The sequence below is a fragment of the Corythoichthys intestinalis genome, chromosome 11 (assembly GCF_030265065.1).
Source record: "Corythoichthys intestinalis isolate RoL2023-P3 chromosome 11, ASM3026506v1, whole genome shotgun sequence".
In the NCBI taxonomy this organism is placed as follows: domain Eukaryota; kingdom Metazoa; phylum Chordata; class Actinopteri; order Syngnathiformes; family Syngnathidae; genus Corythoichthys; species Corythoichthys intestinalis.
This window is the reverse complement of record NC_080405.1, coordinates 10,427,910-10,455,306: the sequence shown is the minus strand read 5'-3', so window position 1 is coordinate 10,455,306 and position 27,397 is coordinate 10,427,910. Positions and strand designations below refer to the sequence as shown.

Here is a 27,397-nt window from a genome sequence, read left to right as displayed (position 1 = left end):
AAAATCACACTTAAATCAATACAACGTAAAAACCAAGACAATCAAAATCGGAAATAAAATCATACATAAAAATCACATTTAATAACAAATAGAATAAAAATAACAAAATAAAAATAAAACAAAAACTACTACTACTAATAATAATTGAAATCAGCAATGGAGATAAGCACAAGAGGAATAGAAAGCAAGTAGATTGAAATATATAGACAGTTATGGATATGCAGTGTTAAACTAAAGCGTTTTTAGCCCTGATTTAAAAGAGCTAACAGTTTGAGCATACTTCAGACGTTCAGGTAACTTGTTCCAGAGGTGAGGAGCATAATAACTAAATGCTGCCTCACCCTGCTTGGTTCTTGTTCTTGGAACATGCAGAAGACCGGTTCCAGACGACCTTAGGGGTCTAGGTTTCTCATAGGAATCTAACAAATCAAGCATGTATTTTGGTCCAAGGCCATTAAGTGTTTTGTAGACGAGCAGTAGTATTTTATAGTCTATCCTTTGACTCACTGGAAGCCAGTGTAGCGATTTCAAAACCGGTGTAATGTGGTCCAGCTTCCTTGTATTTGTGAGGACTCTGGCTGCAGCATTCTGTACTAGCTGCAGCTTCCTGACTGATTTTTTATCAAGACCCGTAAATATACCGTTGCAATAGTAAAATAATAATAAAAACAAAGCTAGAGAATGATTGTCATTGAATGCGCTATTCATACGTGGTGAAATGTTTTGAGATACTATTATCCTACTGAATGGTGGAGTGTCTCAAAACTTGTGTAAACATGTGGAATGTCATATGACCAAAATGGGTTTTCCTCTGGCTGGTGCCACAATGGGTATCATAACAGTTTAAGTACAATTAGGCATTTGGCGGGTGATATTCTGACGGTATGATAACCTTAAGCCAAAATATGACGGTATCACGGTATTGCAATTACAGCTCTAAAATGAGTTAGTTTGAGATATGTTGGTTAAAAAAAAAAAAAAGAAAAACTTTTTTCCATTGAACAGGATTTTTATTTTTCCAAAAAATAGCAAATTGGAACATACGTTCAGAATAGAGATGTGCCGATCGATCGGGTCCGATCACGTCATTTTCAAAGTATCGGAATCGGCAAGAAAATATCGGCCATGCCTTTTTTTAATATATATATATATTGCCATCTAGTGTATTTGTTGAGCTTTCAGTAAATGATACTGCAGCATGCCCCAATGCATAATGGGAAGTGGAACCATGATGGAAAGTAAAACCATGACTGTGTGTCGTGCTACCAATGGATATATCTTCTCTGCTTTGGGAAATACGTTAAGGTGTTAAGACAAAGATCTATTGCCACCTTGCTTCCCAACATTGATTCCCATGATATTTCTAATCATAGGGAGAGGGATTGCAAGGTTTTAGCCAATTGAAGAACAACTTTAAAGGCTGCGAAAATTTACTCTACTCATTTTGCTGCCTTTTATCTCTCTATAAAGGTAAAACGACGTCATAACAGATTGAGCGCGACAATGAGTGAGAGGGTCGTGCAGCGTATATAGACCCTACCCACCGACGTCACAAAATCACGTGCTCGCTGATTGGTTCCGCCCCCTTGTCCGTCATTTTGTGTCTGTATTATCAATGGTCTCAAATGATCGAGCAATTTATAATGCATTTCATGGAAGACCCGGTGCTTTCGGATGCCGTAAACTCACTTGATGCGTTGCATAAAAGGCGTTATGTGGAAAAGCTTCAGTTTATCCATTCGCCAGATCCATATTTGATGCCTAAATCGATGTTTTTCGACCCGCTGTCTCCGCCGTATTTGCCTGACATCTGCTAGCTACCCTGATATGTACAACTATCTTGTCCACACAAAATCAGCCTATTCTCACGAAAGTTTGAAAATCTTTAAGAGCTTGGAGGCTTATAAATACTTCGTTGCTGGTTGGGTGAAACAGGTCCTCGTCCACGAAAATTTGGCAGGAATCTATCTTGTGCTTGGAAAGGTGAGTTACGAAATTTTCAATTCAAAATCTTTTGTTATTGCTAACATCCACTGTCAAGTCTAATGTATTTCATGTCGTTTGTCAATGGAGTTAGGGCTTTTAATGTTTATATGGTTTAGCGATAGCACTCTCACTACATACATACGTGTATGTTGTCGGAGATTAGCCTAGCAATGATCTTAATTGTGGTTGTCAGCCCAAAACCCTCTAAATATATATTAAATGCATCTTACCAGATATAAAATGACTACTACATAATCTGTGGTAATCGTTTGGAGTCCAGTTTTCTCGTCGAATTGCAGCAGCCCATCTCGCTCTCTTCTCTCCGGGTCTCTCGGAATCCGGTAGAACTTCAAGTCTCTCCGTCTTCTCCGTCTATCTTCTCTGTTATTGCAACCGCCCGCCACACACGCCTTCACCATTTTGATTATTAATGTTAACGAGCAGAAAAACACGTCGTAAATAGGAGGAATGTACGTAGCCGTAACAGGGAAACATGGTGTGTTGACGGACAATTGGGCGGCACCAGTCAGGAGGAAGGAGTTGTGACGTCACGTGGGTAGGGTCTATACCCTGAACGGGTAATCGGCACATGTCTAAACACAATCATTGTATAGCATTATTTTTTACCATTTTAAGGTATTGTAAACACAAGCATTGAATATTGGCATGTTTCGTGCCTCTGTGGTTAGATGTCTGGCTCTCACAGGGTGGTGGCTGACTTATTATGTATTGAAGGATTGTCATGGAATCTGCAATGTGCAGTGTATTATTTGTTTATTCCATATCTGCTTTCAAATCCAAAATCGGAAAACTGATAATGACTGTTATTTCATTCTTCGTTTTCAGATAAGAAATCGGAAAACAAATTACGGCCTATTTTTCGCTGTTTTGATTTTGTTTTGAAATTAAAAGGCAACAGTGTCTGCCACTGACTGACGGTAGGACCCCGGAAGGACCCTGCTGCAGCTTGAAGGCAGGCTGCTACAGGAAGCTTCAGGCTTGACTTTTTTGTAAATATGTTTTTTTTTTAATCTTGCATGACAGAATATGCAAATTTGTTTAGCCTTTAAGGTGTTTACTGAGTGATCCTTACACTCTAAATGAAACTCATAGCGTTAGCGTAGCATTCGCGTTTGCTTTAGCATGGCGAGCACCTTCTTAAAGTCTCACTCTCACTTGTTTTACCTTGTTCTGACTTCCCGGTGGGTTTAATTATTTGAAAATAATGTAATGTCCTTGCATTGTGTGTATAATCATAAAAAGACGTGCTGCGTTCGTTGGTTTGGTAGCACTAGACTGAATTAATTGTTTAAGTCTTGGGTCATCATTGTAAATTTGAAGCAATTTTTTTTTTTTAATTTGCCTTTCATAATTACATGCTTCTTCAAAAAAAGTATATCGGCTTACAAAATCAGGCATTTTTTTACTAGTCTGTTAAATGTAGCATGGTGATGCTAAGAAAGTCAGCAGCGTTTGGCAGTATTTTGACACTGCAGATAATAACATGGTCGCATACAACCGCTCTACCAGAGCAATGAGAAACCACATTGGCGAATTGTAAGAGAAATACATTGTTCACCTTTATTCAGTCAGTTTTTGTTACATTATTCGAATTTAAATAAAAACTGTCATGAATGTTTAGGTTAAAATTGCTCCTAAATAAACAAAACATTTGCATTTTAAACTTTTATATGTGTATTTCGAGTTTTCTTGCTTATAGACTAGCCGCAAATAAAATCTGAGACTAGTCTGGAAGAAATTAGTTGAAATTCCCATTCCTAATATCAACATTCCCTATTAAATGATTCTGTGAACCGACTATATATGTGCCTGCTAATTACAGTAAGGTACAGTCCGCGGTATATTTCATTGTGCCCTCAATGTATTCCCAATGCACATAAAAACAAAAAAGTAATAAAAAGCAATGCTAACCAGTAAATCTCATCCGTGGTGTGAAAAAGATTTACCATTCCTGGTGCACCCTTCTATTTTTAGCACGAGACAAATTAATGAGTCTCGTCTCTGAATAAAATACGGTGCGGCTTGACATAAAATGCTTTGTTTGTATTATACTCTAATTTTTAAAAAAAATCTAAAAAACAGTATAAAGTTATTATAATTAATTCACCAATTGTCGGTCCGGTATGTTGCGATTATGCGACATAGAGGATGTAATTGAGTTGCATTTTGTGTTTGAAAAGTAGTGAGCAAATGTGCACTTTGAGACTCGTGGGATTCTTTATTGGTATTCTGTGGACATATTGCGCTTATGTGAGGGTGTGTCCGTGCTCAGGGTCACACAGCCAATCTGCAGGCTGTCTGGGTGCAGCCCCGTTGCCACGGTAATTGGGGATGATGGACAGCCGGCGCTTTGGCTAAAGCTGCAATAGGGGCTGACCGATGGGAGTGTGCGTTGTGTGGCTCCAGTGGTACTGTGCACATTTAGGTAAGAGAGGAATAAATAAGGCTACAATGAATGCTATCATCCTGAGGTGTACTCCTTGCACTCCAACATCCTTTAAACTTGTCACTACTTTGTTTCTCTATTCTGCCTGGACAGTCGAATTGATTTACCCGTAAGACGAAAAAGGATGCGAGCCATCTCTGTCCATCTCTTTGTTTATGAATGAGAGAGGATGGTCATTGATTGTTTATCTTTGCCTGGACTTCCCATGATTCTGTGCTGCAGTCTACTGGGAGGAAGGCTGATTGCATAACAGCTAGGGTTTCTGTGTGCTTTGGTGTTGAACTGTGAAGGCGTGCGACTTGAAAACACTCCCCTGAGATGCCCCGTGCTTTTAGTTCTTCTTTTGCTCAGTCCACTGGAATAACAGGCTCCAGGGCAATGTTGCGTGTGTCTGTGTGTTTGCTTATGTGTGTGAACGAATTGGCTGAGCTTACTGTAGATATTCAAAGTGACTGCAGCAATATCCTTGTATCAAGCTTAGCTCTTATTATAAAAGAAAAGTGAAAGGGCCTCATTGTTTCCAGGAACTGTAGAACGTGTCTTGTCTCGCAAAAGGGTTTTCAAATCTCTTAGGAGGCATTTTACAGAGGACCCCCTTTATAATGCTAACGGCAATTAAGGATAACGAGTGAATGCACACTCAAAACCGATGAGATCTTAAGTGTACTCGGCTAGAAGCTGAAGGCCTGTCAAGTCAGCGCTCATGTTGTTGTTGTTGGGGTGGTGTACAGTCGAGCCGTCCCGATTAGTCGACGTCATCGATGACATAAATGCGTTGACGAGCACAACATCCCGTCGACGGTAATGAAGGGTTAAAAAAATATATGCGTGGAAAGTTGAGAATGGGGGACGCTCTTTATGCAGGCGTGGAAATTGGCACAAAGCCAAAAAAGTGGCCAGAACATGGATATATTTCAACGAAAGAAGGGAGGGTACACTGTTGTGTCCTGTCTCTTCAATGCCAAGCTTGGCTGCACGTCGGTCGTGAATGATCACCTAAAGCGGCGTCACCCAGTTGTTATTTTGGAAGACAAAAAGCTGGCAGATCGTAAGTTGATCGAACTAACTGACGACATTTTTTATTGAAGTTGCTAAGCCTGTCGCGATATGCAATAAGTCCATTTATCGAATGGTAAATAAAAATGAGGGCGGTAATTTTCACGACTGCGTTTTATATATTTGTCCGTGCATGTACATGTGCGTGTTGATGGCATATGACATTATATACATATATATATATATACATATACATTGGCAAGACACCAGTGGTGGCTCTGTTGTACAATTAGCGTCTTTAGTAGGGCAAATTTAAACTCTGTTCACCATTTTGGTGGTGCTCTCTGGTGTTTCATGGTACACATTTTCAATCCTTGGTTCTTGCTCAGTAGTTGTTATCGCTTTTGAAAGCTTAGGTTTGAAAAAAATTACGTTTATCCAATCTTGCCTCTTCAGTCCTCGGGTGGTTTTGGCTAAGCAAAGCAAATGACCATCTTAGGTGCTAGTCACATGAGCTGTTCGAAAAAGAATGTTGACTCATTCTAAAAATATCTTTTTTTGGTCATTTCATTCAATTTTGTTGTTTGTTTTATTGCTTTACAACTTTTATAAACAATATTTTCCCAGAAAATTCTTAATTTTAAAATCATACATAGGAAAGTCAGTTACATGCATTGACACTTTTCAGCCACCGGGGGTTCCCGGGCCCTCCTTAAACTCCGGATATGCCAGTATCTCCTAAAAAGCTTTGTTGGAGTGAATGCAAAATGATGCAGTGTTAGTCTGTTAGTGATCACAGCTGTTATAAAAAAAAATCTGAATTTAATAGACAATAAAGGCAAGACCTTCATAACAGTTGAAAAGTATCAGTTGTAACCCTTTCACTAGTGCTAGCTAATAATATGCACTGTCTTCCTCAATTAACCCTAAACCTTATCAGAGAGGATACTTTGGTGAGTAGTTTCTTAGAAAGTGACAAAAAATGTTTTTTCCTGCTAAGACTAATAACAATAGGTGAACCATTTTCACATATGTTGAATAGGCAGTGACTTAGTAACATGTTGGAAACTTGACCTTTTAGCGGCTGGAAAGCGTGTACTACTATCGCAGAGAGGTTGACTTGCTTTCCCTGTACAAATCTTATATGAGAAAAAAAACATCTTATGAAGAGCATGATTTTTGTGAAATGTCACTTAACCAATTTTTATTGCTGTTCCCAATGGATTTTAATTTGTTTTTGTTTACAGCCAAGTTATGACCTACAGATCACTGGGTGTCCCGAAAAATTAATTTCAGAACCACTTGTCGCTGATCTTACCTTTCCATAGCCCAACATGATAATCCGTACCAGCACCACATTGATTTTTGCTCCCAGAGATTGGTCATGGTATATTTCATTCACCTGAGGACACAAACAGTCAAATGTTAAAAAGATCTACTATAAGTAAAACCATTAAACAAATTACTTCCTTCATAATAATATAGTGGAATGAAAAGTATCTGAACCTTTTGGAATTTCTCACATTTCAGCATAAAATCAACATCAAATGTGATCTGAACTTTGTCAAAATCACACGGATGAAAAAACAGTGTTTTAATGATTCATTAATGTTCATAAGGCTGCAAACAGCCCCAAATCATGTTTCTCCCTCCACCATGCTTCACGGTAGGGATGAGATGTTGATATTGGCGAGCTGTTCCAATTTTTCCTCCACACATGACGTGGTGTGTTACCCCCAAACAATCCAACTTTCTTTTCATCAGTCCACAAAATATTTTGCCCAAACTTCTGTGGAGTGTCCAAGTGCCTTTTTGCGAACATTAAAGAGCAACAATGTTGTTTTAGATAGCAGTGGCTTCCTCTGTGGATTCCTCCCATGAACACCATTCTTGGCCATAGTTTTACATATGGTTGATGTGTGCACAGAGATATTGGACTGTGCCAGTGATTTCTGTAAGTCTTTAGCAGACACTCTTACAGGTCTCCAGGCAGTTCTTTTGACTGAGCCATAATGTACATCAGTGTGTGTTTTTTTGTGTGTGTGTGTTTTATAGTGGGCAGGGCAGCTTTAAAACACTCATCAGTGATTGGGCACACACCTGACTTAAATAATTTGGTAAAAATTGGTTTCAATTGCTCTTTAAGTCTCCTTAGGCAGAGGGTTCACTTAATTATATTCCCCATTCTGTCATTGTTTGCATGCTATCCTCATTAAAATATGAAAACCAATCAATGTTTGGGTGGTTTTAGTTGAAGCAGACACTTTTTTTTCCATCTTTGTGACGTTGACAAAGATCAGATCACATTTGATGGTGATTTTATGCAGAAATGTGAGAAATTCCAAAACGTTCAGATACTTTTTCATACCACTGCACGTGAGCAATGTTTTAAGTTTTTAAGTTGTAAGTTTTACTCCAATTTGTTATCTGATATGGTGAGAATAAGAAATCTGTAAAAGAAAATGTGTGGGGTGGGTGGGGTGCATTTAGTTGCATTAAAACGTGCACGTTGAAAACTATTGTATCACGTGATTTTGACATATGTTTACATTTTATAAAGACTTCAGGACTTAATACTTTTTCGATAGGATCACAGTAAACCCTGACATGCTTTTAACGCCACAAGAAAAATATTTTATGGCACTCACTGTAACTCAACTTAAACATTGACAATTATCGTATTTTCCACACTATAAAAGGCGCACCGTCAAAGAATTACCTATTTTAAAACTTTTCATATACAGAGCGCACTGCATTATAAGGTGCAGTAGTAGTAGAAGTAGTCGTAGTAGTAGTAGTGGTCGTAGTGTTTGAGTTTGCGTTATACATCCAATAGTCGGTGCTGCACTAAAGGGAATGTCATGCCATGATTAACCAACATTGATCCATATTTAATGCGCATCCGATTATAAGGCGCACAGTCTGCTTTATAGAAAATTGAAGGCTTTTCGGTGGGCCCTGTGGTGCCGAAAATACGGTACAGTGGTACCTCTACTTACGAAAGTCTCTAAAACATTATTTTGAGGTTACAACGGGAAAGTATTGCATCTTGATACGAAAGAAATTTCAGGTTATGAGAGGCAAAAATACAATAATGTTAAAGATATGTATGTACTTTCTGCTTTTAAATGTCACATCATTAGATCCTGCTGCCCTATTGGTCATAATATTTCCCATCATGCTTAGTAATGGAATTTCGCTCTCCTATTGGTTTATTGTTGCTGACGTTTATATGTGGCTGTCGCTGTACGATGACGTGCACAGGCGCGTCTGTGTTATCGTGGGGATATCTGAGCCAAATGATCACAAGACTCCTCGTGTTTTTGTGTCACGAATTTTAGCCTACAGGCGGTTCATTACATTAGAACTTAGGTATCCTCGCGCTTTTGTGTCACGAAGAGTGAGATAGGAGATTAACACGAAAGATATTTTTTTAGTTTTTTCTTTGCATTTTGTCCAATTATCTACTGCAATACAGGTATTAGGTTAGACATATTGAATGATTCAAATGCGTTTGGCTTTTGTTTTATTCTGGTTTCATAAAATTTTAATTAGAAAATTTAATGTGGTGTGTCAGTAGTGCTTGGAACGGATTAGGGCATGTACATGTAACAGGCGTCCCTATTTAGAAAATGTTCGGGTTACAGGTTCCCAATTAATGTCATCAGTCGAGGTACCTCTGTAATTGCATTTTCAGTACGCTACTGATATATTGACAATAAATGCAGATATTACCTGATTTTTTAAATTCACATTTCATTTTTTAAACAGACATAATTAAGAAGTTGTAAATTTAACAACAACACATTACAAAGCAATTAAATACATTGATGCATAGTTTCAGATACATTAAAATGCAGCTTAAGGTGTCAATTCAAAAACAAGTCACTTAAAGCTTTTCGGAAACTTAGCAATTCACATGTTCCTGGAAAAATATTCAAATTGTAATAAAAAATGTAAATTTCATACAAAATGTTCAAAATTATTCAGTTAAAAATCATTACTTAGAGAGTGTAAAAATATTCACATATTTAAGTTGCACTATAAACAATTCATTTGGTCGAAATATATTGGATGTATACTATGTAACTAAAAAAAAACAGGTTGCAGGAAAACTGTTTATTTATTTTAAATGATAATTGAGAACTCGGAGTGGGATTTAATAAGTTTTCTTCGTCCCACTCCCTTTCAGGCATTTTTTTGTTTTGTTTTGTTTCTTTTCTTTCTCTGTGTTTCTTGAAAGCAAAGAACTGAATTCGTGAAGATGAATGTAATTGCCTGAAATGAAATGAAATAAAAATAAATAAATAAATAAAAAAAAGCAAGCTATCATTAGCCTGGTACTCCAGACTCACCGCTGTTCAAGCTATTGAGTCTGGCCACCATTAAGCGGATAAAATTTCCAGGGCGGAGCAAGCCACAGCAAACAGACAGCGGAGTGGACCAATCAGCGACGGGTGAAACGAGGGACTTGCGCGCGGAAGTAAACATTCGAGGAGAGCGGAGTTTATTCAACATGGCTAGCGCGAAACAGACTGTTGTCAATGACTTGTGTCGATGTGTTTTTGGTAATTTAAAACTGATTTTACCGTGGATTGGAACATATTCTTGGCTCTCCCGTTCGCCATCTGTGTTGTTCTGGAGACGAATTCCGACGCGGAAGAGTGACGTTACTCGTTAAGAACACCTCACGCAAATAAACGAATCTGATTTGTCGATTGATTTTGTACTTGCTTGAGAGGCCGTTAATGGGCTAGGTCCCAGACAATACTCTCAGTGTCTGAAAAACACAGGGAGAACAGTCTGGCCGTGCCAGGCATGGCTAATATCATAGCTAATTTAGGTTCAACATTACCATCGGAATATACCACTTTCTTAACTTTTAACTCTCTATGCACACGTGTCACTTAGATAACATTAATGGAAAAAGAAGCAGTTAAAAAAAGAAAGGTAGGAAAGTATGCGCGCGCACATACACAGAAAAATTGGTGTGAAAATTGAGGCCTGCTGGTCTTAGTGGCTGTGTGTGGTGTCTAATAAGGCAAAGGGATATAAAAACAGACAGCCATAATAAGATGGCTGATGGACATGCTGCCGAGCACAACACACACATACATAAGCATGCGCGGAGATATACACACGGAGGTAAGGCGAGAGCAACAATAATCAGCGTCACCCAGCGCGGGAGGAGTGTGCGAAGAAAATAAAGAAACATTTCTAACAGAGCCAAGATGAAGAGTGGGAAAACACGTTGCCAAAGTGACAACAGGGGAAAAAAATGAAAGGGAAAGAGAATGTTATGCACTCCTGAAGAATAACTGTAAATCGAGTTGTGGAGCAGCATTTGCATTGATGAGGGGAAATATGTGAAGTAACCCACTGCTGGTACATATAGTGCAAAACTGGAAATGTTCACACCCTGTTGTGAAAATCCAGAAAGAGACACCATTTTGTTATCCCAAAAACAGGTGGATTTGATTTACTGCTTTGCGTCTGCATTTCTACTGTATTCTATATGTGTTAAATCATTGACAACTGTACATTAAAACTTTTTTTTTATTGTACAGTATTACCCATTCAGGTCTAGAGGACACCAATTCAAAAGTTATCATTAGCTCAACTCATAAACTGCCAACCCAAGTCACCGAGTATGTGTTGTGGCAGTTAGTAAATCAGAGAAATAGATATTGAAAACAACTATTGATCGCAAAAGATGTCCAATCCATTGCAGTCAAAGAGTTAAGCTGTGTAAGGTCATAAGACATTTGCGAAACAAAATGAAACACACGCACCCCCCCCCAAAAAAAAATACAATTCCCAGACCAAAATACACATGAGCCACACTTATATGTATTTCTTTTATAATTCTTATTTCTACTTAAAAATAAAAAGTGTGTATTAATGTATTTTTTGAAGTTTAAATTGGAAAAAAAAAAAAAAAAATCAAAAAATAGATTTATATTGAAGGAGATCGTACCTTTTCTCGAAGGCACCGTCTAACTGTTTGCATTATTCTAACACACTTAATATAATCAGTCAGGGAATAGTATCTTTCCTGGTACCAATCGACTGTTTGTATTACTCTGACAAACCCAAAATAAAATAAATAGCACTTATACCATAGACAAGGAAACAAGCAGAATGTAGGGCATAAGAGATAAAAAAAAAAAAAACGCCTTCTTATCACGGAAGCCCAACATGTGCGTCATGCAGCTGACTGAGCAAGATTGACGCTGACAAGCCCACGTCTGCAATCAGTTCTCCCGGGCAGAACTTTCTATTTAAATAATTGACACCCCCCCCCCCCCCCACACACACACACACAAATGGATCTTTCATTAAATGAATTCATTTTATTTAAAATTATATATATATATATATATATATATATATATATATATATATATATATATATATATATATATATATATATATATATATGTATATATTTTTTTTCATTACCCATCTCAAAATGCATGCGGACAACAATAGTTCTACAATTAAATGTCAAATGAGGCCTGCAAAATATTGTCTCATGATCCCCATTTTGCCCCTGGGCCGCAGGTTTGAGTCCCCTGTCCTGTATTTAATAAAACATTTCAGGGGGGAAAAAAATCATAATTCGTGCATGAAAGGGTTAAACATGTGCATATGGTAAATGATGAAATCTTGATAAATCTTTTAAAAGCAAGCTGTAAATAGAATTCCACAGCAGCATCACAAAATCCTTTAAAATAACATTAGCGGTTTTAGTGGAAACAGCACTTTCCTTCTGGAAGTATGTGTTTACCAAAGTGGAACCAAAATAAATGCAGACTGTAATTAGCTTATGAGACAAAGTGAGTATTTTTGACCTCAAGCTTTTTATAGGACAGAGCAACACATGGACTACCAACAATTCAAGGGATGAATTAAAGAAAAAATGTTCAGAAATAAAGCATATTGATTTGAAATGGTGGGAACTCATGAAAATTGGATCTTTAATCCTAAATACTTAGTAACCAATGACATTATTTCATTGATGCCTCCATGTCTGCTATTGGGAAGTTGACTTTGGCTTCGAAAATCATGGTTGGTTCAAGAAGAATATGATGTACCGTAATTTCCTGAATATAACGCGCACTTTTTTCCCCAAAAATCTACTTGTAAAATCATGGTGCACATTATAAACGGGTTACAGGGATGGAGACAAAAAAAAAAAAAAATATATATATATATATATATATATATATATATATATATATATATATATATATATATATATATATATACATATATATAAAGACCGATTTTTTTTTATTGACACGGCCATGTTGTGTTGAAGAAATGTATGCGGCGATCCGTTGCTGACCATTACGGTACGTGACGTCACCATTTTGTTTCGTTCGTGGCGAGCTAGGGAAGGAGTCGGAGGCGGAGTATTAAACGACATAGCTAATCCGCGTTGCTTTTTTGACATTTAGGCTGCAACAAAATACGGTAGCAATGTCTGTCTCACATGCAACCCGCGGAATAGACCCTACTCACATGACGTCACAACCACGCCTCCGCGCCATATTGTCCGTCTACTCGTTGTGTTGATGCATTACCGCTACGTAAATTCCTCCTATTATGGCGTGTTTTTCTGCTCGTTAACATTAATAATCAAAATGGTGAAGGCGTGTGTGGCGGTTGGTTGCAATAACAGAAAAGATAGACGGAGAGACATGAAGTTCTACCGTATTCCGAGAGACCCGGAGAGGAGAGCGAGATGGACTGCTGCAATTCGACGAGAAAACTGGGCTCCAAACGATTACCACGGATTACGTAGTAGTCATTTTATATCTGGTAAGTTGCATTTAATATATATTTAGAGGGTTTTGGGCTGACAACCACAATTAAGATCATTGCGAGGCGAATCGCCGACAACATACAGTTTCAAATTCAAGATGCTTATTTCTTCCACCATCATTACATTTTGAATAATATTTAGCTGGTACCAAGTGAAAGAAGCTGGCCTCGTCTACGGATCATCAGTTAAACAGGTGTGTCCAAACCTTTTGCAAAGGGGGCCAGATTTGGTGTGGTAAAAATGCGGGGGGCTACCTTGGCTGATTTACATAGAACAATATATTTAAACAAATTTTAGCAAGCCTTTCTGTGTGTCACATTTGCTTCATTATTTTTTTTTAATTCATAATTTCAACAGTCTCGTCTTTGTGGCTTTCTCTTTCGACACTCGGACTCTTGTGAAATACTGCTGCTGTTGTGAAAAAATAAACTAGCTTCAAGTTGCTATAATTTCTCGCTGCGTATCTTCCCTGTAATGTTGTCGTACATGTCAGCGTGTCTCGTTTAGTAGTTTGCCGAAAATTACAAATAAATTATTGAAAAATCATACAATGTGAGTTCCGGATTTTTTTTATTTATTAGATTATATCTCTTAAGAGTGGAAATGCATCTATGATTGAAATTTCAGACTTCTACCTATTTTCTAAGTGGGTGAACTTGCAAAATCACACGGGATGCAAACACGCTGCTCCTCACTGTACGTAAAATATTTCAATTTACTATTGGCAGGTGATCTTGGTATCTTTTACTGCACTTCACTTAACTCCTCATGCGATACACCTAGCTCAATGGACAGCTGACACATTTTTACTCCCTAGAAGTAGATTGGTAATGGGTGATGACAGTATCGAGAAAAAACAGACAATCCCCATTCACAGGAAATAGAATATCCTCAGAGTGCAATGTGGCCTCTTCGAAATGTGGATAAACATCTGTGATGAATCGGATATCCTTCAAAGCCATTACATCATTAGATAGACAGATCGAATGTACCCCGTCAGTGCCGACTCTTTTCCATGTCAATGGAGACCATGCTATGAAAACATTCTATCAGTGGCGTTGCTAGGGTTTCTTGGGCTCCAAGCAAGATATCCGTGGTGTGTCCACCCCACCCGTGCATGCCCGAAAAATGTTGTTTTTTTGCGCACACAAATGCACAATAAATAAGTAAACAACATGTAAGGCTACATCAAATAAAATATAAAGTTGGCAGACAATACTGTATATATATAACATTTTACTCAACATTTTGCTACGACAGACGCAATGGAGCCTCACAAAGGGGGGGTTGCTATGGTGGTGTGATTTGAAATGGCAAATTCTTGTAGTTTCTGTGGAGTATGTTTTGGTGGCTCTCGGGGCCCCTTTATTAGCCGGGGGCATATACATCACAATGTATTGACGCGACACGGGGCGTGGGGCCCATTCATAGGGGGCCTATCTCCGTCAAAGCTGACCGAGTGGAAACACAGACAAAGAGCTTTTTCTGTTGAAAATTCTTGTGAATAAATGCTGAAATCCCTGAATTCTTTCTAGATGTGGACGTAAAACAGTCTCGATTCTTGGTCATAAGCAAAAAAAAAAACAAAAAAAAAACGAGCAGTTAGCTTTTATGTCGAATGTGCTGCTAGTCTTTAAGTCCCCCTTAGTACAACAAATAGCTTTTTGCATTGAAAATCTTTATTATTATTTATAATATAATTATAATTATAATATTATAATAATTACATTTATTTATAGATATGGACATAAAACAGTCTCGATTCTTGGTTGAAAGCTAAAAAATCGTGCCGTTAGCATTTATTTTAAGTAAACATTGCAAACTATGATGCTAGTCAGTAAGCAAATTAGCGGCCGCCATATGTAAACAAAGAGCTTTTTCAGTTGAAAATTCTTGTGATTAAATGCTTAAATCCCTGAATTTTTTATAGATGTGGACGTAAAACAGTCTCGATTATTGGTTCAAAGCATGCAGTTAGCATTTATTTTACGTAAATATTACGAACTATGATACTGGTCAGTAAGCAATTTAGTGCCCGCCATATGTAAACAAAGATATTTTTTCCATTGAAAATTCTTAAGAATAAATGCTTAAATCCCAGATTTCTAGATAAACATGGGCGTAAACCAGTCTGTATTCTTGGTTAAAGGCAAAAAAATGTGCAGTTAGCATTTATTTTACGTAAATATTGCGAACTATGATGCTAGTCAGTAAGCAAATTAGCGGCTGCCATATGTAAACAAAGAGCTTTTCCCGTTGAAAATTCCTGTGAATAAATGCTGAAATCCCTGAATTCTTTATAGATATGGATGTAAAACGGTCTCGATTCTTGGTTAAAAGTTTAAAAAAATGTGCATTTAGCATTTATTTTACGTAAATATTGCGAACTATGATGTTAGTCAGTAAACAAATTAGCACAAGGGTTAACAATGAGGCACAGGTGGGTTACACAAGAGGCAGCGGATTGGTCAACACACAAGGAGCAGGCACAACAGGTGAAATCAATGGTCAATTGCAGGACAAGCCACAGTAGGAGGAACCAAACACAAACCCTAACAACATCATCTTATTATTTTTCATTTTAATGTGTTTTAGTTTTTTTAGACAATTTATTCTGAGGTAAATTTCGGGTTTAACAGCAATTTATGCAGAAATTCCGGTTACGTCTGTAGGAACGGAACTCTCAAATAACTCAAGGACTAATTCTAAAATGTAGATGAGCATTTTTTTTGCAGCAAAAGATGCATTTGAACATTTCATCTTCTGATGAGACAGAACTTAGTAAACATATTAAAATTTGCATGAACACTGTGATTTAGAAGCAGCTTTGCACAGCTTGTCTACCTTTTTTAGGGGACACACTTGGCAAAACTCAAAATGGTGAGAATTTAATTTACTAGTCTGACAGCGCAGTATGAATATCTGTCATACTTAGAGCTGACAAGCAGTCTATTGATACCGACAGCAGTTTCAATTCCTTTTCCCGAATCCTCTTACCGCTTCATAATATGACTCTTCCCTACATTTGGGGCTTGTTAAACAGACAAGCATGAACAATCATAAGGAGGCAGCTGTTAACTAAAGGCGCTCCTGCGTTGTGGAGGCATAAAAGTCAGCTTAATATACAGGAATTTATATGACTAACTTCCCTGTCACGCACACACTCACATGTTCCTTATTACCACAGAGCATAGTATGTACATGGAGCATGTGATTAACACATTGTAGCACCTTTGGAAAGGTCTCCGTTAATGAACGAGACAGATGGATCACCAATGGCTATTGAATTCATCACCTTGATGGTCATCAACATGCAGTGGCATCGACCTGGCATTTGGCATACTTTAATTTTCTACAGATTAACAGTGGAAAAATGCATCATTCCACCACCACATTGGTTCGAGCTAAGTATGATAATTTCAAATTTCATTGTTGGGTGCTGAAAAGGACAAAAGAATGTTTGTCAACTGAAGCAATCAGAATGGAATGCTGATGAAAATTTAAAATACGATCCTATTCACAATCACACCACATGGACTTTCGGGTGGTCTGAGCTCCGGGAAGGGAGTTAGGATCATTTAAGGGTTTGTTGCGAATACAAATCTTTGTTGCCGTGCTCAGAATATACGCACTGATGAAAAATCAAAGGCTTCACTCTTTTCCATCTTCTACTTGTTTTCCAACAGAATATGAAAGGAACCACCCGCCGGAAGGAGTACCAAATTTTTCGGACTATAGGGTGCTTATAAAGCACACTATCAATAATCAGGTTTATTTTCATACATAAGACCCAGCTGATTATTAGAGGTACAGTGTATCACAAAAGTGAGTACACCCCTCACATTTCTGCAGATATTTAAGTATATCATTTCATGGGACAATACTGACAAAATGACACTTTGACACAATGAAAAGTAGTCTGTGTGCAGCTTATATAATAGAGTTAGTTTATTTTCCCCTCATAATATCTCAAAATATAGCCATTAATATCTAAACCCCTGGCAACAAAAGTGAGTTCAACCCCTGGAAACTAGCAACATCCCTAAATGTCCAAATTGAGTACTGATTGTCATTTTCCCTCCAAAATGTCATGTGACTCATTACAGGAGTGCTGTCAGCATTGCTGCAGAGATTGAAGAGGTGGAGTCTCAGTCTGTTGGTGCTCAAACCATACGCCACACTCTTCATCAAATTGGTGTGAATGGCTGTCACCCCAGGAGGGAGCTTCTTCTGAAGACGGTACACAAGAAAGCCCGCAAACAGTTTGCTTAAGACATGTCAACAAAGCACCTCGATTACTGGAACCATGTCCTATGTTCTGATGAGACGAGCGGGCAGAAATTGCAGACATCAAGGAGTGGCCGAGATTTTCTTTTTCATATATTTACTAGGACTGCCAAACGATTAAAATTTTTAATCGAGTTAATTACAGCTTAAAAATTAATTAATCGTAATTAATTGCAATTTAAACCATCTATAAAATATGCCATATTTTTCTGTAAATTACTGTTGGAATGAAAAGATAAGACACTAAGACGGATATATACATTCAACATACAGTACAAAAGTACTGTATTTGTTTATTATAACAATAAATCAACAAGATGTCATTAGTATTATTAACATTCTGTTAAAGCGATTCATGGATAGAAAGACTTGTAGCTCTCAAAAGATAAATGTTAGTACAAGTTATAGAAATTTTATATTAAAACCCCTCTTAATGTTTTCGTTTTAATAAAATTTGTAAAATTTTCAATCAAAAAATAAACTAGTAGCCCGCCATTGTTGATGTCAATAATTACACAATACTCATGGGTGCTGAAACCCATAAAATCAGTCGCACCCAAGCCCCAGCAGAGGGCGACAAAACTCCAAAAAACACAAGTAACAAGTGGACATTACACTGTGCTGTCATTTTAATCTGTTTGAGCGGGGCATGTGCGTTAATTGCGTCAAATATTTTATCGTGATTAATTAAAAAAAAAATTACCGCCTGTTAACGCGATAATTTTGACAGCCCTAATATTTACCCTTTTAAAAGTTTTTTTTTCAATTTTTCTTTTTTTGGATCGATTATTTATCATCTAACATATTGGAGAAAATGCGACAGTAACAAAAAAGAAATACAATTAAGTGGTAGCTATGAGGTGGATATCCGTGACTTTTTTACAGACACCATTTTTTTCATTGTGACATAATTTTTTTATGTATTAAATATGCGAGTGAATAATTTTTTTAAAGTTTTTTTTTTTTAATGAAATATTAGACATCAATTAATGATTCTAAGCTAAAAATGACAGACATTTTGAATAATAAATATAATTAATTACCATCGTTTTATGGCTGGGTTGAAACAAAAGCGGTTGTGCGACGTCTGTAAACTGGGGTTTCCAGGGTAAAACGGACAAATTAAAAATAGTTTGGGGGCTTAATGCTCTACGAATCTGCAATTGCACCATATAGACATATTGTTCTATCAAACACAACAGTTATTTTGGCTTAAAATACAGCCGTTTCTGTTAAAGAGGAGTGCAAGAGCAGAAACTGCTTTTTCAGTCTTGTCTGTGTTTTCCGCCATATGTATATATATATATATATATATATATATATATATATATATATATATATATATATATATATATATATATATACTGGACTGTCTCAGAAAATTAGAATACACAATATTCTAATTTTTTGAGACAGTCCTGTATATATACACAGGACTGTCTCAAAAAATTAGAATATTGTGTATTCTAATTTTCCTGAGACAGTCAGGAAATTAGAATATTGTGTATTCTAATTTCCTGAGACAGTCCTGTATATATACACAGGACTGTCTCAAAAAATTAGAATATTGTGTATTCTAATTTTCTGAGACAGTCCAGTATATGTTTTTTGGTTAAATAAAAAATCAGGGACATACCTCTAATAACTCTTAGTGTTGCGCATTACAGTTTTGCTCCAATAAAATAGATACAAGGTCATTAAGGCACACTCAAAATTTGGGGGGGTTAAGACTCCCCAAAACATGGATGGTAGGCTGATTGGACACTCCAAATTGTCAATACATACAGTGTGTGTCTTTGCGAGCATAATTGTTTGTCTAGATGTGCTCTGCGATTAGCTGACAAATCAAACCAGAGGAACTCATGGAATCTGCAAAAATGGATTCAGCACGACGTAGATGAGACTCCGAGACTTTCTGTGCTGTACGTGAACTCCTGGAAGCGCCTATATATATGGTTCAGTGTATACATACGAGTTCAGTGTGTACTCTACCTCCTGCCCGGAGTTAGCTCGGATAGGCTCCAGCTCCTTTGCAACCCTCGTCAAGATAAGCAATACAGAAAATGAATTAATAAAAGAATTTGCTGGTTGGTCTGGAATGTGTCTCGAATGTTAAAAAGGGTTCTTTTTATTTTTGTTGCCATTGATGTTAATGGACGTCCCGTGAATTTTAACTGGGGGTTAGTTATGAATGATCATCTTAAAATTCTATTGACGGTGGTAGACATCCAATCTACTTGTACTGGAAGGGCTGGCAGTGACAATTCTATTGACTGTGAGAGATGTTCAGTCCATATTAACTTAGAGGGTTTTCAGTGAATGATCATTGCCAACCCTAATTAAAATGGATTGCACATCTATTTCCGTAACTATCGGTAAATGAGTTAAATTGTCCCCATAAATATTATATCCTCTCATAATGTGGTGGGATGAGTTGAAATTGGAAGGTGGCATTAAACCAATAAACCTATCGCCAGATGAAGGAAATGGAGATAAGTGACCAAATAGGCCATGTGCGTATTAATCATGGTCATCAATAATGGAATCGCACTGTTTCAGCCATGCACAGTGCACGAACAATAGAAGTAAACACATGAGAAAGGAGTGGGAAGTGGAAAGCTCACAGTCAACACACACACACGCAAACATGGACACACTGAACTGCAGCTGAACCTCTCAAATAGAATTCAGATTTTAGGATTCAGATGTTTGTGGGTGGGTGTCCTTTGATGTCCTGCAACACTGCAGAACCCCAAGTCCACCCCCACATCCTTAGCACGAACACACAAACACACATGCTTGAACACCCCTTGATCAAATAGTTCTTCTTGACCTTTGGCTTTCATTTGCAGTCAGTTGGGGACACACTGAGGAATTTGAGTAATTATGCAGCTGATAACAAATCCACAGCACATAATGTAAAGTGTTACAGTACCTTGACTTACGAGTTTAAATTGTTGGGTGCTCAAGATCATAGCTCATTGTACTCATTTTCAAATCAAATTGAATTTTGCATATATTTAGGGTTTCGCTCAGAAAGCAATAACGATTTTGAAACTAAATAAATGTACAATTGCCTCCTTACCATATGTGGGTAGAGTAGCCAAAAGATTTTTCTCACGTAAGATAAGTGTTACTGCAAAATAATATTACTGAAGTAAAAGTTGTCATCCCAAAAATTGAATCAAGTAAAAAAAAAAGTATTGCGTGAAAAGTAGAGTCTACTACTATAAGTTATGATTAACGTTGTGAGTAACTGCTTACAATTTTTCTGAGTAACTGCTTAGAATTTTTTTAAACAATGGGATGGACAAGTGTCCGAGGTACTTCCGCTTTACTTCCGCATTTCTGCTCACGACTTCCGTTTTACACTTTCTCCATCTAAAATAACAGTGGAGCTGCAGTGGCGTCACTCATCAAAATCCCTCAAAAAAGACAATTTGAAAATACCGCCTCCATCTGCCATCATCACATGGGAGGAATCCATGTTCATGAAGGCAGATGTGAAACCAACCTCCTGCCACCACAAAGACCGGGTGTTTATGTAGCCATGTTGCCGCAAGTGTTACAGAAGGTATGTTCTTCCTATCCCTTCATTTTCATGTGTCTGGTGCTCAAAAAATACTAAAGCTAAAATCTTGCACATGAAACGACTTGTTGTCTTTGATATTGTTATTACGATGATGATTGTAATTATGATGATTTTTAATATTATTTACAACAACAACTGTACTGCTGTGGCTGCCACAAATGCTATCTGCTGCTAGCCTGTTGCTAATCAGTACAAGTAGATTATGTAATTATGTAAATGCATAAATGCAAGTGTTACAAATTTTTTGTTCGTTTGTTTACAGGTGGAAAACGCTGTTAGGCAAGGGAAGACAACTTAATGTGCCTCACAACACTTAGGCTAGGTTCATACTACAGGTCTTAATGCACGAATGCCCGATTTTTTCGTGTTTTTCCGACTCGAGTCAGGCATTAACTTGACGGTCTGAACAGGACAAGTCCCATTGAAGTGGACCATTTCAAATCTGATCTGAGTCACTTTCGTATGTGGTTCAAATCCGATCTGGGCCACATTTTTTCAGAATGTGACTGGCGGTCTGAACTGTCAAGACTCCTAAATCGGAATTCATGCAGCAATTACCGTAATTTTCCGAATATAACGCGCACTTTTTTTCCCCAAAATTTAACTTGTAAAATCATGGTGTGCATTATAAACGGGTACAGGGATGGAGACAAAAATTTTAATATATTATATACTGTATTTATGAAGACCGATATTTTTTTTTATTGACACGGCCATGTTGCGTTGTAGAAATGTATGCGGCGATCCGTTGCCCACCATTACGGTATGTGACGTCACCATTTTGTTTTGGTCGTGGCGAGCTAGGGAAGGAGTCGGAGGCGGAGTATCAAACAACGGAGCTAATCCGTGTTGCTTTATTGACATTTAGGCTGCAACAGAATACGGTAGAAATGTGTGTCTCACATGCAACCCGCGGAATATAACCATCTTTCCGGCTGTTCCCTCAACAAAATACCTCCCCCTGGGAACTATACAACGTGCCAACATAAGTTCTGCCGGTGAATTCTGTTATAACTCATTACACGGTAATACTTTACTCTGATTGGTCGAATGATTTCGTCTGTGTTAAATTCTGCTTTTTTCACTCTTCATAAAACACAGAATTTAGTTTCTTGAACTCATTTGAGTCAACGATTATTGCAGCTCCGCAACTCGGACCGTAACAAATGTAACACAACACAGACTTTCTGTGTCCGTCAGCTATATCTGTCCCTCGGGAAACTCAAACCCAAATAACAATAGTTCCTTTTGTTAGACTACAGTGATGCGCGCTTTCGGTTTTCCGACTAGCCTCACTTTTATTTGACCGTATCTATCCATGGAAGAAACATTTATTCATCATGATGAAACGAGCAAGTTATACAGCAGCCTTTAAAAGAAAAGCCACATCTGTTTTGTTTTCTCCTGGATATTATTACCGTACATATTGTCAGTTTACGGTAATGTTTTGAACTACCAATGTGCTATGCTTGTGCTGTGTTTCACCAGTCAGTAAAAGGAAATTTCTGTATCTTTACAAGACCTTTCTTTTTTTTGTATTCTTCTATTAATTGGTGCTAAAATTAGGGTGCACGTTATACACGGGTACAATAATTTCCCCTAGATTTTACAAGTAAATATGGGGTGCGTGTTATACACGGGTGTGCCTTATATTCGGAAAATTACAGCATATCAGCAAGAGGTACAGAGGACGGCAGCCATGTAGGCATTAGCACCTAGCTTGAACTCTGCTTTTAAGCACGAAGCGGGCTTGAACACAGTCATAAAAAAATAAAATGAAGAAAGAATAAGCCTTACAATTTTCGATTTTCATTCTGTGCACCGAATGAGCAATATTTCATTATTTCACACACGGCCGAGTCGGGGCAAACTGACGCACCAACGTCATTTTATACACACACGTCAAGGCTCGTGTGTGCTTGTATGCGTTCTATCAGTCCACATAAACTTTGAATATAAGACGAAACGGGGATTATTAATGTCTGTTATTTGTGTCCTCTTTTTGGAAATCAAAATATGATCACTCTGGATCTGGAATGATATACAGCTAGCATGTGTAATTTGTTTTGATGCTTCTGCGCATGTGGGTCTCTTTGCTGAGCGCATCTCGGACTGCGAATTAGTGCGCATGCGTGATACTCGAAAGGCCTCGATGGACAAAGGCAGTCTGAATGGGCACGCCACAAAAAACAGATATGGCAAAAAATCGGATTTGTGCATGAAGACCTGGAGTATGAACCTAGCCTTACTGTACGTCGATGGACGTATATAGAGACTACTTGCATTCAACTTTGATGATGGAAGGCTCGACTTCATACTCCACCTTTGTTAATATTTTTCTAATAATTTTATAAATTGTGATTTATTGACCTGTTTGCACATGCGCCAATCGTCTTAAATAAAACAATAAATGGAATCATGTTGTCCAAATGTTTTATTGTGATCATAATCTGCAATAAAAAAGGATGTTAAACTATTTTTGTTTTTTTCATGTACATACCTAGTAGTATTTCCATGTAACGGCAAAATCCGTGTCAGCCCTTCTGCATTCGGCAACAGTAATAATATTTGTAATTTCACCTCATTTTGGTTTCTCAAGTGGCCGGCGTATCAATTTACGCCTCACATTAGTCACGGAGATTCTGTGTGTTTCTCTGGTTTGATTTTGCAGTTTTAACTTTGCCAACACACTGCTTACTTGAACCGGACTTCATGTTGTTCTGTCTAAACAAGAAGTTCGGAGCAGAAATTATAAAAAATAGCGTTTTGCTCAGGAAGTCTATGTTTTTTCTCAGTACCTCATCTATATGAACAGCTATCATTATATGTAAAGTATGTATTACATGCCAACATTGGGCCAAAAAGAAATACACAAAAATCATCAAAATCCAATGAAAAAACAATTACAGAAATGAAACACATTGCACAAAGAGCATGAGTGGCCTCTAGTGAAGAACCCCCCCTACATCCTGTATTGCTTGCCAGCCAGAACGGCTGCCTGCCTGTTCATCTGTTCTATCACCAAACTATCCACTGAATTCTTCGGACACTATCTGCCACGCCCTCTCATCGTCAATAAACTCTTGTTACCACTGCCAGTTTGCCTCCCGTCTCTGTGCTCAGGTCCCCCGTTACCCCAGAACCTTAACAAATCCAATATGTTGTTACAGTCTAAAAATGGGTAATCTTTAATGGAGAGTTTCTTGTTCCAATCAGAATCTTTTGTGAAAAAACAAAGTTGTAATTTTATGGTGCATTAATATGTTAGCATTAATAATTGGCATGAAAACGAAGTGTTGTAATTATTGCTTTTAATTTATTTGCAATATAAACACATAACAGTATAATACATTGAACAAAATGGACTCCAAACTTAATATTGAAAACTGTTTTGATACATATCTGGCCCAGACTAGGTAACATTTGTGCCATATCCAGGCCTATCAGTAGCCACGTTTACATGCTGACTTTTATTCATACCGATTCAAATCATTCCGAATGGAAATTTCAGATCAGCTGTTTACATGTCACTTCATCTATTCCGATCCAGCGTTTACATGTGTCTGCCTTTATTCCGAAAGGACGTTTGACAACTGCCGTCTGACATGCGCAGATTAATCAAAACAAAGCGTCACGTTGCAAAACATGGAGATCGATCGTCAGAGTGCTGCTGTTTTAACTTTAACCCACTTGTTGTGTTTGTGGGGTCGTATCCGCTTCTGCTGTTTTGCTCTTTTGCCTTGTAGTAGCTGGTTTTCCACCGGTTTCTAATCTGGTCAACGCTCCGGTCTATTCCGGCTTCGTGTAACCTCTCGTGAACTTTTTTAAATAGTTCACTGTTCCTCGTTTTACGCCCGTCTAAGCGAGCAATTATATTAAATTCTTTTAAAGTTTGAATTAAATACAATCTTTCCGCCGGACTCCAATTAGGTGCGCTGTGCTTGGAAGCCATGTTGCAAGTGACGTTACTTACGTCACCAAGTGACGTCACCACGTCAGTACGGAGCATGTGCAGAAAGAACGCAACCAGCCACCATTCCGCTACCCTTTTTACATGATATAATTTTACTTCTAATCGGTTTGGGAAAAGGAATATTCCACCCCTGTGAATCGGAATGAAATTCCATTCGGTTTGGGCCTGTTCATTCCGAATGAGGTGTTTATATGGAACACATTTATTCGGTTTGAACAAATATTCCGATTGTAATTGGAATATTTGGCTCCATGTAAACGTGGCAATTGTTGTGGTTTCTGCTACTTTGGACCAGTTCTGGCCCAAAAGTGTTTGCTGATATGGCAAGTGGATACATACTGAATTTGGCCCATTGTTCAAAAAGGCACTGGAGCAGATCCATTTAATGAAACTAGGTCAAAATTTGCAGCACATCTGGCCAATGCCTGCACCAGTTATATTTTACTATCTGGGTAGTTACGAATGGTTGTGGCATCCAGATTTTTTAAAGAAAGGGCTTTATTACTGCAGTTTTTAAAGTCTGTGGGGATTCTTCTACTTGGAGAGAAGTATTTATAATCTGCAGTATGTCTCGGGTGATGGAATGGTAGACAGTTTTGAAAAAGTTAGTGAGAAAGATGTCAAGGCAGCAAGTTGTGGGTTTTCATTTTGACACAATTTCTGTTAAAGTGGCATAGTATAAGAGGTTAAACTTGGGGGGCGGTTTGGGATTCATTTAGAGTAAAAATTGTTGATTTGGAGTTGCACACAGATGAACTTGTTTTCCGAGCCTTGAGTTGGATACTGGCGCACAAGTGGAACATTTGATGAGTAATCATTAGCAATATAGTTTAGATTTGTCAATAATTAGTATTAGAGGTCGCCCAGCCGATATATCGAGCCAATATATGAACTTTCTCCAACATCGGCCATCAGCCGATGAGCAAAACAAATAAGCCGATAAAAAAGGATTTTGATCAGGCATCTGTCTGAGCAACTGTGGCCGCCGCTGACTGACGGTAGGACGCCAGAAGGACCCTGCAGCATCTTGAAGGTAGGCTGCTACAAGAAGCTTCAGGCTTTCCTGTTTTGAAAATATTGTAAGATATTTTTTTAATCTTGCATGAGAGAATATGCAGTGTTTCTTGAGCCTTTTAAGATGTTTACTAAGTGATCCTTACACTCCAAGTGTAACTGTTAGCGTAGCATTAACAATAGCATTTGCTTTAGCAAGGCAAGCATCCTCTTAAACTGTTACTTGTTTACATCTCGCTGCGACCTCCATGTGGGTTTCCTGCGTTCGTTGTTTTGGTAGCAATATACCTAAGTAAGTCTCAGGTCATCATTTTAAATTTGAAGCTGTTGAAGCAATTTTGAAAAAAACTGCCTTTAATCATCTGTGTGCTTTAAAATAAAGTACATGGCGGAAAACACAGACAAGGCTGAAAAAGCAGTTTCTGCTCTTGCACCCCTCTTTAAAATAAACTGCTTTATTTTAAGCCAAAAGAACTGTTGTGTTTGATATACAATATGCCTATATGCTGCCATAGCAGATTCATGACGCATTAAGTCCCCGAAAATTTTTAATCTGTCCGTTTTACTTTGGAAACCCCCGTTTACAGACGTCGCGCAACCGCTTTTGTTTCAATCTCGCCATAAAAAGATGGTAAGTAATCATATTTAGTATTCAAAATGTCTGTCATTTTGGGGTTAGAATTGATTGTAATATTTAGTTATTAAAAAAATGACTTTAAATAGTTATTCACTCACGCATTTTAAACTTTAAACAAATTATGTCACAATGAAAAAATTAGCGTCTGTAATAAAGTCACGGATATCTACCTCATAACTGTCGCTTAATTGTATTTTTTCGTTACTGTCGCATTGTACCCAATATTTTAGATGATACATAATGGATCCAAACAAAGAACAATTGAAAAAAAAAGGTTTAAAAAGTAAATATATGAAAATCTCGACCACTCCTTGATGTCTGCGATTTCGGCATCGCGACCCTTGTTATATTACCATGTGTCACCCATAAAATCCCCCAAAAGTCCGGCTGTGGCCATTCACAGCTGTGTCTTGACACTTGGTGATACATGCTGCATGGAGTTTTTGGATCGAAAAGTAAGTAGGCGATAATATCTCGTTAAAATAATGGCGTCTTTAATTATGCCCGCGCGTTCAGAATTTTTCTTCCCCCAGATAATTGAGATTTTAAGCTTTCCAATGATGTACCACACATGCATATAGGACAATTTTGAAATTTGGCCAAATTGGGGGTCT

General features: G+C 37.7%; 1 protein-coding gene across 1 annotated transcript in view; it reads right to left on the bottom strand.

Moving 5' to 3' along the window:
• LOC130923598 (A disintegrin and metalloproteinase with thrombospondin motifs 2-like) overlaps window positions 1-27,397 on the bottom strand; it is a 303,489-nt gene that overhangs the window by 56,545 nt on the left and 219,547 nt on the right. The window contains exon 5 of the mRNA XM_057849369.1: window positions 6,768-6,851. Coding sequence (XP_057705352.1) covers window positions 6,768-6,851 — 84 coding nt within the window. The remainder of the gene's footprint in view (window positions 1-6,767; window positions 6,852-27,397) is intronic.